A 13,467-nucleotide genomic window follows, 5' to 3' on the forward strand; every position below is an offset into this window, starting at 1 on the left:
GCCTTCACCCAGTGGAAATACTCATTTAAAAACTTCCCATCATTCTTTGTAGGTTAGCATAGGCGAATGGCGTTAGGGGCTGCACTGCCTAATGTACCTTTCCTCCACCTCCGCCTCCAAATTCATATCAAATTCCTAGTCCTGGGAATAAGCTCTTTGAAGACGTAAATCAGGTAAAAGGAGGCGCTCAGCCAATGCCTGAGGTCCAGAGGAGAGGGGGTCCAGGTGTGCAGATCGAGCAGGGCGGGGGCGCCCACAGGCCTAGGGAAGGGCTCAGAGGCAGCCCCCCTCCCGCGCAGCCTGCAGCCCGAGGAGAGAGGCCCGTCCCGGATGCAGGCTGCGGGGCGGGGTCACCGCTCCTGCACCGAAGGCGGCGAGGGGTTCCCTAGGAATGGAACTCGGCAGAATTCCCCACTGCGGTTTGACTAGGCTTTTGTCTCCACACCCTTCTCTCCTCAGCGAGAGCAATAGCAAACAACAAGGTAAGAGTGGGGGAGGTGGGAAAGGTGAGCCTTAGAAACCGCGCCGGTTCTTTGCATTAGAACTTATTCCCGAGGACCTTGTCCTCTCTTGACCACACTGGCCACGTTTGCGCCTGGCAAGTCCCTTCGTCCCGCCCAGGTGTGTGAGGCGGAGACTTCGGGAAGCCTCCGCGATGGCTCAGCAGCTCCTTAGAAAACCTAAGACCGAAGCTACTTCCCGCTTCACCTGCGCGGGGGTTCAACCGCTTCAGTAAATGCACCTTCGTTGTGGTCAGCGGGAGAGGGGGACCCTGACGCCCGAAGTGAGGCGGCGGGAGGCGGGAGCCCGGCGCCCGAGCAGCTGACTCCTGTCAGCACGGGAAACGCGCGGCCGCCGCCCGCCGCCCTCGCACGTCCGCTAGCCTCGCTTTCCTCAGCCTGCCTTTACACGACGGTTTAGGGAGGCTGTTAGCCTTGAGTGCAGCTACTTCGAGAAGGTTCGCCCCAAACCAGCCACCACACGAAAACGGGGAGTATGTCACGGACACCTGTGCCTCACAAACAGCAATCCCGGCGCAGGCGCCGGTGGCCGACACCTCACTAGCTGAGACATTAAAAACAAAGCTAGTGCCACATAAACTGTGCCGCCTGAAGTTTAAATGCTTACGACTACCGAACCTGTTGTTTCCGTAACAACGGTGACGTCTAAAACACCTATCCTAGCGTCACAGCCAACGAGCTTTTCGCTTCACTCCGTCAGCCCCTAAAGCGGGCTTCGGGATTTCCTGGTATCGCGAGAGTCCTTGGTCTCTGTTTCGGCGCAGGCGCCGGAAATGGAGCGCGGGAGAGTGGCCCCCACGTACGGGGAGGGGTGGGCGACGATAGGGAGAGACGCTGAGACATGGGAGGGGCCGAGTAAAAGAAGCGGGAGAATGCGAGGGGCGGTGCCGAAGCGGGGCTACGAGGGGGAGGGTCAGATGGGGTTATTTGCATAAACTCCGCCCCTCACGGGGCGTTCCCCGGAAGAGCGTCATCGGTGCTATAAAAAGGCGAGCGCGGCGCTTAACTTCCTTTTGCATCCGGGAAGCGTGGTTCGTGTAGTACTAGGTCGTCACGTTTTGTGCGCCAAAGACAAAAAAAAAAAAAAAAAAATGCAGAGGACTCGGAAGTGTTGGGCTGCTGGGTGGCGCTCATCTTTTAAAATCTCTAGTTTCGAAGGGCCGAGTAGACTTAGTTCCTTAGGGCGTGCGGAGGCCACGTGCAGCGCTGGGCGCTGAGCCCCCGAGCTCGACGGGCCCTGGGCCTGAGCTTCAAGCAGCGCCGACGGACAATGTCCTTATGCTGACAGTGTTGCGTGGCCATCTTAAGTCTGCGCCGCTACTGTGCAGTGGTAACATCCTGCTGGTCGCCGCGGGTGGAATCGGTTGGTGAGTAACCGCCGTAATTACGCGTATTTGATAAGTTATGGAATTGTGGATCTCCATGTATCTTTGGGACCTGTCGGCTGTGGCAGTCTCCCTTCCTAGCCATGGAAGAGCATATTCTTGTTTATTGGCAAAGCTGTCACCATTTAATTGGTATCAGATTCTGACTTGCACAAGTAACATTCTTTGCTCCAAACGGGGAGGGTGCTGGGATATTGGTCAAATAGCTAAAAATTATTCATATGTTTTTAGGAAGCTGAGGTCCAATGGGTGATGGAAGTTGTAACGAGGTATGTTGTTTTTTATTTGGATTAGTGTTAACCTGAAAGTTCTAAGGAATTGGCTAAAATGTTGCTGGCGTTTTTGTAATTCTGAAGCGTTAGCGGAGGCTGAGATGACTCATTAAGTAGCCTCCCCGTGTGTGAAGTACAAGAACAAGAGTTTATAAACTGGTTTTCTTCCCTTGCAGATGAGAATTCTGAAGTGATGTGGGTGAAGTCTTGATCAGGATACTGCATACACCCGTGATTTTAAATATCAACAGGGAATAGTGACTGCTAATGTTATGAGAACTATTCTGGCTGTATTTCAATATGTCTAAATAAAATGCGGTATTGAAACAGTGCTTCATTGTTATAATTCAGTAAAATGGTATGCGGTGCGGTACTTTAAGTAAATGGAAAGATAACTTTGGGATTTTAGTATTTTGAGAAAACCGTAACACTGAAGATTCGGACAATACTAGGTGAAAAGCTATGTGCTTTATTTATACAGTTGTGCAACAAACAATAAAAGTCACAGTTAACAAGAAATTGGCTATAGTAAAAGCATATGTTACAGGGTATTCTAACTTGTGAAACTACCTCAGTTAAAATTTTTGTTTACTCCAGCACTAGTTGCAAGGGCAGCCTGTGAGGTTTCAGTGCAGATTTTCTCCTGTATTGCACATTTTTCCCAAGCCCTTGTGCAAACTATACTGAGTGCAGCTCAATCATCTCTATATTATATGAGGCTTAAACATTTTCCTCCTATCAAAATCTTGAGCTTTTAGAAGTTTTAGTGCAATCCTACCTAAAATAGCATTACATTTCTACAAAGTTATAACTATAAAGCACCATTAGGTGAGCACCTTTTTTTTTTTTTTAACAAAAAGCTGTAGATTTACAAAAGACATAATTTGATGCAGAAGGTAAACAGGTAAAGTCCACTGTTAACTGAGCGATTTGGTGGGGGGCTATTTTTTAGCCACTTAATGCTAAAGTTAACATTAACTTTTCAATGCCTCTATCCCTGTGCATAACAAGCGTTCCGGGGTTTCTTGCAGTGATTCAGTGGCAATTAATTTCTAAAATTACTTCGGTGTCCTGAGGGATGGATGTCCATCATGCTTTGGCAGAGATTTTGTGCTGCTGCCAAAGATGGTGGTTAGGCTGCATGATAAGCAGTATTCCTTACCCTTTGGTAAACAAATTTCAGGGGCACGTGGGTGGTAACCATTGTCAGCACTGGAGCTTGTTCCTGGAGTTACCTTTCAAAGTCAGCTGTCCCTTGGCCTCCAAATGTTTCCTCGTTTAAAAAACTAGAAACCTAAAGTTTTCAGTCTGTACATTCAGGTGCAGTCACCTAGGCAGCACTTAGCACAGTGAAGTGGTTGAAACTAATGTGGAGCTTTCCCCTAGTGGGGCAGGGAAAGCCTTTTTAATTACACCCCTGTCTGGTTCTACCTCATAGGTAGTCTTGGGATTTGCAGTTTTGACCATTTACTACGAAGTTGCAGTAGGTGGCACTCACGTCATAGTCTGGAAGACTGGGAGCATGGTGCTAAGGGAAAGGTTAAAAGCAAGAACAAGTCATAGTAGCCATAGAGCTTGGTGTGATGACTTTACACAAGAATGATTGTGATTGGACAGTTAGTGACTTCATCTGTTCTGAGATTTATCATGAACATTGCTTTACCTTTTTGGCCTTTGATTTTCCTTACTTGACAAGGTTTACACAAAAACTTTTGAACTCCCACTACTGGAGTGTAATAAGGGTACATTTTTTAAATCTCAAATTGGAACTCTTCAATGTGAGACCATGTACCAATTCAATTACAAGATATTCTCAATCTAAATGTAAAAGTGGCCTTATTGGTCAATCAATATTCAATAATGCTCAGAAAAACAGGCAAAAAAGATAAATGTAACTTAAATGAGGAAAGAAATGTAATCACCAGTAAAACTATTTTGGGTAGGGAACAATGCTAATTAAAGGTAATCAGGATTAAACTGAGGTATCTGTAGCCAGAAATGTTCCCATCAAATTATAAAAGCAGCAAAGGGAAGGGGGAACATAATTAAAACAAATATGAAAGTGAGTCCCCATTTGTTGAGTGAGTAAAGCTTGAAATTTTTCCAACAGATGTCTGTTTATATAGGTTTTCAGGAACAATCAGAGTTGGGTCACACTTTTTATCCAAGGTACAAAGGCTGAGACTTTTGTATAAACACCTGGTGAATCCTTCACTCCACAGCCGTATCCCCAGGAGGTCACTCCATACACAACCCAGTTCTGGCCTGGCCTTTCACACATGAGTGGTCCTCCGCTGTCTCCCTGGCAGCTGTCCACGCGTCTGTGGTCCTGGACATTTCCAGCACACAGCATCCTCCCTGTAAACCGGCCTTTGTAACGTTCTTCACAAAACCTCTTAGGAAGTAAGGGAATGGCAGCTTGCTGAAGAGTTCTTGAATAGGCGCGTCCTACTCAGACCAAATAATCTGAATTAGACTCCAACTGAAGGGTTCAGAGAATTAACAGTTTACTGAACACTAAGTCATCTTGGAAATAAACCCTACCGTGACAAGAGTAAAGTTTAAATGAGTGATAACTGAATTGCATATAACAATCATTAGCTGCCTTTTCTAATGTTTGCTCTTCTCACTGCCCTTTGCTAATCTGTTTATCAACACTATTTTTGTGACAGTAACTGAGTGACTCTTAAATACTATAAAGTTAACTAAAAAGTATATCTGTGCAAGTACTGTATTTCACTATGCTGAAAAGCTGAGGATGCACTCATGCTGGTTTTGCATTAACAGATCCATTCACTTAAGATTAATCTTCTCTTTGAGGTGAGAATTATAAATAATACTTATACATAAGCAGATAAAGCAGTAAACAGTAACAGGGTTATTTCATAAGGCTAATTGAGAAAGCACTCCTTATGTAGCCAGGCTTCATCTTCACCACCTCAAGCTACTACTGCAGTCAGTCATTCACTCTTGGTTTAATGGCTAAAATGTTTAATATACAATCCATGATGTCTTTTCCTTGGATTTAAATTCCACCATTATTCTCTGATCCTGCTTATTCAACTGGAATCCTCCATCCATAATAAAACATTCCGTAAAATTTACTTCATTGATCATTTCTATTACTGCAGATGTATCCCAAAGATGACTGAATCTTGCTTACTGAGGAAGTGTTCATAATTCTAACAGACTAGCCTCCTCAGAGACTACTGGCTTTGTGATCAGACTGTACACCAGGTATACACAGAATACTAAGGAGGCACTGACTGACCTGACTAGGAAACTTTTCCTTTTTTTCAGACTCTGTATCTGCTACAAATGTTCTCAACTTTGCTGCTAGCGGACAGTACAGAAGTTCAGATGTTATGTAGCATGGGATAAACACTGAAATTATTGTTTACTAAATGAAACCTTGCTGAGATAATGATCTCAAAATATCTGATGTTCTTCAAGAGTACAATTATTGGGGCAATCATTTCTTCATATTCGTGCGAATGAATGCTAGCTCTTTGGTTTCCAACACCATCCTGAGCAAAACAGCTGATGTCCATGCATTGAACTTTAGCAAGACGACAAAGCTGTGTTCCTCTATGAAAAGCGTAAGCTTAAACTAAACAATAAACTTTTGACTGGGGGGATGGAAGGTGGGAAAAATGGGGAGACACTGAGGAGAAACGAATGGATGGGGTCCCGTCACTTAATTCATCCATCTGTTCTGAATAGGAATTCTCCAAGAGAGAATTTGCTGTAGGGCTTCATGCAAAGAAAGAATCTATCAAACACTGAGCCCTTTGCAGGGTTTGCTACATCAAAATCAGTAGGGAAGCTTAAAAGAGAGACTGCCAGGCCCAAGTCTTGCAGTATGGCCTTCAAGTCTTCCTTTGTCTCCTCACTAGTCTAGGGAATGAGTAGAGGCATCTCTACCTCTTAAGTTCCCCGGGCACTTGGGTTGCCAGTTTGTGCTCAGGTTTTAATGGGAAGCAACAGTCCCTCAGGGATGTAAATCCAAATCACATCCACATGTCTAACGTTGGCAGCGTGTCCAAATAACTAAGCCCAAACTCCTTTAGACTTTACTACCCTCTATACACCCCAGATTGGAGAAGCGTGCAGACATCTGTTCCTGTGCCTTTGTATTACTTGCATTACCTGTGTCTCCCCAACCTGTGATGTAACAATTGGAGGCTGTTTTCTGAGGCCTCTCCCTCCAGAGTGGCAAACAGGCAGGCAGGACATGGCTGCTGAACCTGGCACATTGCTGCTCCGGTCCCTGCAGTCTCACCAGGGCGATGTCGTAGTCACTGCTGTCTGGTCTGTACTCCCGGTGAATCACAACCTGCTGAACTCCAATTTCTTCCTCATACTCCTCTGGCACCTGAGTATGATAATCCCCAACTCGAACAGCGTAGTTTTTAGTGCTGTTACCGTACCTGAGGGGCAGAGAGGACTCCTGAGAGGCTGGTTTTACATGTTGAGATGAGTCAGCTGGTTAATTATTCAGGAGGTTAACAGAGACACTATCGGCCTTTCCTGCAAATCACTGGACCCTTTTTTAAATTTAACCTTTGTTTCTTTGACCCCACTGGTCTCAGTTGTGTACTTAAGCTCACCACTTCCTTTCTTCATTTCAGTATTTTAACCCAGGTTACCATCTATCTTCTGGAAAAGCAGATTTGAAGGAAGGCTAATCGTTTTAGCCCCTGTCGTCAAGTGCAAAATAAACAAATCGTGTAGGGCAACATTACGGTCACTGCTGCCTTCATTTTTCTTTTAACACCACTGTCATGCAGACTATCGCATCTACTATTTATTAAATGTTTTATTCTCTATCTCCCCTGCTTGAATAAAAGGCATCATTATCTGTCCTGTTCACTGATGAATCTTAAAATACCTAGAACAATGAGGCCCTGTGAAGTAGGAATGTAGCTGATGTTTGTTGACTGAGTGAACAGATGTACACTTTTGTCTGTCTTCTTTCCTTTAGTAACTAGTTAAAATAGAATCAGTGTTCATCAGATTGATCACTGTCACTCTATTTTTCAGCCAACATATACCTTGATTCTGTACATATGTCTGGAGCAGAGTTTCTCAGCCTCAGCCCTACTGGGCCTAGACAAATCCTTCTCGCGAGGGGCTGTGGAGATGCTCTATGCATTACAGGAGGTTTAGAGGCATCCCCAGAGTCTATTCATTAGATGCCAGGAGTACAAATGCAACTATACGCGCGCGCATACACGCACACACACACTCATTATGATAAAAATGTCTCCAGACATTGCTACCTGCATTATGCAAATTGTCCTCGGTTGACATCCACTGACACAGAACGCATGGACCCACCTCCTGCCGGCCACTATATCTTTTCTCCCAGTGAAGCGCACCTTGCTCATCCCTGTTTCTATAACCTGCAATGTCAGTGACTTAAATTTCCAACCTTTCCATTTTGTTTCCCTAAGTCCTTGCCTGCAAATACTACACATTTCTGAATCTTTATATGGAGTAGTTCACCTTTATCCCTCCTGATTTCATAGTTTTACAGCTCTATAATCCTTCATCCCATCTGTACTTCAAACTTTTGAACCCCACTCATTGTTTTTGTTTTTGTTTTGTTTTCAGCTCAATCTAACTACTATAACTTCCCCTTCTTACAAATCTTGGGTCACAATCACTCTTTTGCAAAAAATAATCTTTCTTTTATCTGGTGAAACTAATTCTGGATTCATCCACTCACTGCCTATTTGGGGCTACTATTTCACTGCTGGAATAGAAAAACATTTAACAATACTCTCCTTAACTTCCCCCTCCTGTATGATAACACCATCACAAAAGTTTCTGTTTCATTAAAATAAATCCCTAAAGCACATCTACTGTTATGGTTCATGCTGGTTGTGAACCAGCATGAAAAGTACCTGTAGTACTTTTAAAAATACAAATGTCCAGGTGACACAGTTTCATAACTAAATTAATAAATTACATTAGTAAATTAAACGAAGAGGGCTCATGTAGAACCATAGGTGATTCAAATTCACAGGCTTGACAACCACCACCCCAAAGCCTCCAAAAGGCATGTTCATTCTCCCCTTCCCTGCTGGGAATTTCACTGGGTGAAGTAGGGAGCACCTTGATGAGCAGTCAGTAACAATAGGAAAAGTCAAGAACATTCCATTCTAAGGCTTTGTTCCCAGCTCAAGTCGATTTGGGTGGCTATTTTCAAGGATAACCCACAATGAGTATTCTCGCCAACCATGTTCATATTAAACTGAGAATAATATATTTTTTTAAAAATAAAGTATTTCCCTGACAACAAGAAAAGGAGCACATTCTCATCAAAAGAAAGGTCCTTATTAGCACCTATCTCTTAAAAGTTGTCTCAGCTAATCCAAGCGGTGGTTCCCACACTACTCTCAATCCAGTTATTCTGAAATAGATTTTATACCTGAAAATTTGAAGAGCATGTGACACAGACAGGATTATTTTTCCACCAAAGCATTTGTCCATCGCCTCTCCTGGCAGTGCGATTACATGCCTCAGGGATAACACTTTGGCTGTGGTTCCCAATATCATTGTAGACTATAAAAATATTTATGACAGTGCTAGGCTTCTCAAAAAACAATGAAGAAATCTTCTTTCCAGTTTACTTTAAGATCTTTCTAATAGAACCTTTGTTATTTTGATAGACTTTATTATACTGAGAAAAGCTTCTAAAAAATTTCCTGTTTTGGCTTGGCACACCATTTGGTTGTTTGCTTTGCTAAAATGCCTTCAACTCCCCCTCAAGTAAAAATGTGATGAAATTCCCAGACAAGCTTGACATGTAGAGGTTCTGGGACATGGCCGTTTAGGAAAATCCAAGATCCCAGTTTCTCTGAGATTCCAGCGCTAAACCACCACATAGATTCAGCACTTTCAAAAGATAATGTTGTACTCCAGCTTGTGCACATCTGCTGCTGCTATAATCTGTTTTTCTCTGTTGTTTGGATTAAATTCAAAAAGGGCCTGACTGACTTGCTTCTAAGTGGTTGACTAAAATAGCTTATGTAAATGGTTCTAATTGCTTGGGAAAAAATAACCTATGTGGTGGAAGCTTGCACTATTTCACACTCTCACACACAGCATAAAGGGTGTGTGTGTGTGTGTGTTCAAGAACTTCTTTGGGCATGACTGATAGGATTTTATATATATATAAAATATATGTGTGTATGTGTATATATATAATATACATATATTTATATATGTAAATATATATACATGTACACACACACACACACACACATATATAAATCAACAAGACCATGTTCTTAAGAATTCCACATAATAGAGCATATGTTAAACACCTCAAATACTGTATTCTTCAAAAACAAATGCCATTACTCTGTGGCTCATCTAATTATAATATTAAGATCTAAACATTTCTGATTTTCAAAGCAACAATCTTTGATAATTTTCTGCTGCTCTGTCATTTCTAGGCTATACTTTTTTTTTTTTAAGATTTATTTATTTATGCTTCTAGAACTGGGGTATAGGCCAGAGGTGCAGGGGTGGTGAGAAGATTCAACAGAGACAGAGAGGGAAGCAGAACAGGCAGATGGATGAAGTACACTGCTGAGGGAAGCAGTGGGCTGGTCAGGAGAGGTCTGCCATGCCATATGGGTCATCTCCGGGGCTGGGAATCGAACTAACACAGAAATGGCTGAGGCCAACTTGCAGTGTTGTGCCCTAACCCATTGTGCCACCAGAGAGGGTCATCTAGGCTATACTCTTGAACAAATTCAATTTGCAGGAGAATTACAAAATAAGCCAATCTTTCCTCCAAAATACTATTTGTTATCAGGATAAGCAATTAAAAGGAATTAGTTTAATTCTCAAGAACTTTTCTCTCACTTATATTGCTGTACAGGCACAGGGAGAGGGTCATTTTCTGATACCTGTGGCTGTGATTTAGAATAGAAAATAGCCAAAGCCAGACATTTATTGTGCAAGATTCACAGGACAAGTTCAAGAAAACAGTCGAGTTTCCATTGCAAACTGCCAACAGGATGCTGCATTCCAAAGTCTGCGTTATATTAACAGTGAGTGGGGGGGGGAAAGTTCAACTGAAGACCTTTAAATAGCCATTCACAACTGCCTCAGTTATGTGTGTTACACTGGCAGGAGAGTGCTTTGGAACTTCACAGTATGTGAAAGCTATGCACAAATCAGAGTGGGACACTAGAGTCCTGTCAGCCTTCCAGTCAGATTCCTTGATCATGTATAGAAGGCTGTGCATGAAGTAAGGGTAGCTGAGGGTGGTGGAGCTCAAGTTAACTGCATTCTGGTCTCTCCTGCCGAGGTCATCATTCCTAAGTTATTCGGATATGGAGAACTGGATTGGGTTGTCAGAGAAGTCATGATGTATTTTTTTCTGGGCTTTTTTTTTTTTTTTTTTGTGATAACCCAATATAAAAAGGTAACTAGTCAGTGAAGATAAATAAAACAAGCAAAATACTGTCATCCCATAGAAGAAAATACCACAGATAGTAATAGCAATCTATTGTTATTCAGAAGTGACTGCTCAAGAGCTCTAGCCGGTATATCACTGTAAGGATTATACACTAATCCTTAGGTCCAGTGAACATACATTGTACATACTTAAGTAACAAAGAGGCAAACAGAAAGATTTCCTTCCAAATATGATGTCTAGGTCCCCTGCCAGAGGACTCTAAGTTAGCCTCCCATGACAGCTACAAGACAGAGTCTATCATGGTTCTGCACTACAATCTCTATGATTCCAGATAAAATCTATTTTTGCAAACTTCAGCGTCCTTGGTGATTAACTGATAGTTGTTTTAAACCAAAGTCCCTGAACCAAGGGAAAAAAAAAAATGGGAGCTTGTTCTAATCAGGGGTAACTGTCCCTATGCATTTCAACAAAACGACTACAATAAATATATGAGTTAGAGCCTCTTGAGGCATTTCTAAACAGGAAGTCTATAAAGTCGGGTAAAGGTTACAGACCAAGTAAAATGGATGCATGACACATTTGCAAAACAATCTTTATCCTCCTCAAATTAGTAGAGTTTGACATAGACCCAAAGCAACACCAAAATGCTGCATATCATAATCTGCATCTCTATGTTTTAATCAACTGTCTTTCTCTTATGCTGTACAGATAATGAGAAGAAATCCAAAACGACATATGGAAAGAGTTGTTGACCTAAGGTGAAAAATGCCACCATCCTCTAAAGAGTCCAAATACCTACAGTATACCACTCTACTAGATGCCACTCTCTGGCAATCTAGTCCTACTTTCATCATGCAGCAATCACTTAGGAATATCAACTATGTTCCAAGTCATATACTAGACACTTGGTTTATAAACACAAAGGAGATGATTACTGATTTTAAGCAATAACTGAGCAGGGCCAGGTCAAAGGACATGTAAACAAATAAATCCAAGCAAAAAAGACCTTTCAGAGAACCCAAAAGTTGGATCAAAGTTTTCTACTGCAAGTGGAATGTGGAATTTGTGGCAATCTCCCTCCTTCAATATCTTAATCCTTGAACTTTTAAGACCATATATTTAAGCACAGACTTGAAAAACAGAGCCTTAAACATGGTAAGGACAATCTAATCTATAAGGACCTACTGAATTATTTTGCCTGAGCTCTGAGCCCCAGGACAGATCTCTGCCATTTCTTACCTCAGTCTTCTCCATGGGTGAGTAGAACTCAAGATTCCTGACTTTTGCCAGTAATAATCTTTAACTCCATGTTTTCCAACTCCAACATAGTAACAGCCACGTCTTTGGGGGCTTTTACACTTTATCAGTTACTTTCGCATACACCTCTGTGAAACATCTCTGCCTTCCTCTTACAAGTGGAAAAAACTGAAACCCTTAGACATTCAATAACTTCTACCTAGTTAACTAATACACAATTGGCAGAAGCTAGTACTATAACCCTGGTTGGGAGGGCAAATCTATGCTTCCTGTTAAACAGCACAAAGTGCTGACTCCCACCATAGCACCCCTGCTTTCTCGCCCTCCTTTTCTTTCCACATTATAAACCCCCCTCTTCCTCTAGTTCCTCCCACAGTGGATCTAATCACTGGATAAAAAGGCCAATTTCAGCCACTCCAGGAAAAGGTATATAAGCATATAACCAAAGAGCTTTCATGTAATGTGAAGTGCGTTCACAGACCCCCTAGATTCACCAATGTACTTGATCCCCTCAACCTAACCCACACATCCCCTAATGGCTCATCTCCTAAAACTACTCTTTGATTAGATGTCAAGGCTCAAAGAATTTCATGATTTCCGACCCCTAGTAAATGAGCAGACACTCATTCCCCTTGGGCCCTAGTCCTTCCTGCTTGTGAGTCTAGCACACAAATTCCAGATCGCTACTCTAGCTGACAGCAGCCATTCTTCCAGTATGGCTGGCTCAGTTTTCCCTCCTCTGCTCTAAATCAGGCATCATTTACCGCCAGCTTGACTAATACAGTCTTTCTGAACAGACCTCACAACAGAGCTCTCTTCCTCCCACATACAGGCTATTTTGTCTTCCATAATCCTACTATTCAAGAAGTAAACATTAAACACAACACAAAAACCCTCTTCCTTGTGTTAAAAGGAAAAGCACCCGAACTTTCCGTAACACCCGTGACTCCACATGCTGTCCCCTGGCTGCTTGTCTTCCTGAGTGGACCGTGTTCCTGCCACATCCAGACTGCAGTACAGTTCTGTCTGCTTGAGAGTGACAGTGACTTTGTCCCCAGCAATAGCCAAGCACAAGAAAACAGAAGAGCCAGCTCTTTGCTGCTTTGTCTGAACAGTGCTCTGTCGGTGCTGCCCAACACTCACTAACTTCGTGGGCAATCACATGGAAGTGGAAGGATGCCTCTGGCTGTGAGGCCTTTTTCACTTGTGCTGCATTTAGTCATATTTCCTGGAACCAAAGCATTTTACGTTGACCTTATTCCATATTACTTGCCAGAATCAGCCCATGAAGTTTCTCGGCCATTGTGGATTCTATCTTCCAGCACATTACTTGTCTTCCCAATCCCCAGGGATCCAAAAATGTGATTAATTTGCCATCAGTGTCCTTTTCCAGTGAAGTGATTAACATGTTGATAGGCCAAGGATAAGTGTCCCATCAACCCCATTACATTCTTATCATCATTCTTCAAATGTCCAGACCACATTTTATTCTCTCCACTCAGTAAATGGATCTGAACCTTTAATGTACATCAGACTCATCTGAGATTCTTGGCTGGAATACAGACTCCTGGGTCTCAACTCCACAGACTTCA

The 13,467-nt window shown here is 42.7% G+C and overlaps 1 protein-coding gene and 1 long non-coding RNA gene across 3 annotated transcripts in view; one reads left to right on the forward strand and one right to left on the reverse strand.

The window, feature by feature from the left end:
- Positions 1 to 1,525: 1,525 nt before the first annotated feature.
- LOC105853924 lies at positions 1,526 to 2,522 on the forward strand. Its single transcript, XR_001145670.1, has 3 exons — positions 1,526 to 1,888; positions 2,138 to 2,175; positions 2,355 to 2,522. It is a non-coding gene; the product is annotated as an uncharacterized LOC105853924 (long non-coding RNA).
- Positions 2,523 to 2,632: 110 nt separating this feature from the next.
- PRSS12 (protease, serine, 12 (neurotrypsin, motopsin)) overlaps positions 2,633 to 13,467 on the reverse strand; it is a 56,936-nt gene continuing 46,101 nt past the window's right edge. For both annotated transcript variants that reach the window (XM_012727969.1, XM_012727968.1), the window contains exons 10-11: positions 6,328 to 6,608; positions 2,633 to 4,626 (exon numbers count right to left, since the gene is read on the reverse strand). In XM_012727969.1, coding sequence (XP_012583423.1) covers positions 4,319 to 4,626; positions 6,328 to 6,608 — 589 coding nt within the window. In that variant the 3' untranslated portion in view covers positions 2,633 to 4,318. The remainder of the gene's footprint in view (positions 4,627 to 6,327; positions 6,609 to 13,467) is intronic.

The sequence above is a fragment of the Condylura cristata genome, unplaced genomic scaffold (assembly GCF_000260355.1).
Source record: "Condylura cristata isolate star-nosed mole 26May11 unplaced genomic scaffold, ConCri1.0 scaffold00021, whole genome shotgun sequence".
Classification (NCBI taxonomy): domain Eukaryota; kingdom Metazoa; phylum Chordata; class Mammalia; order Eulipotyphla; family Talpidae; genus Condylura; species Condylura cristata.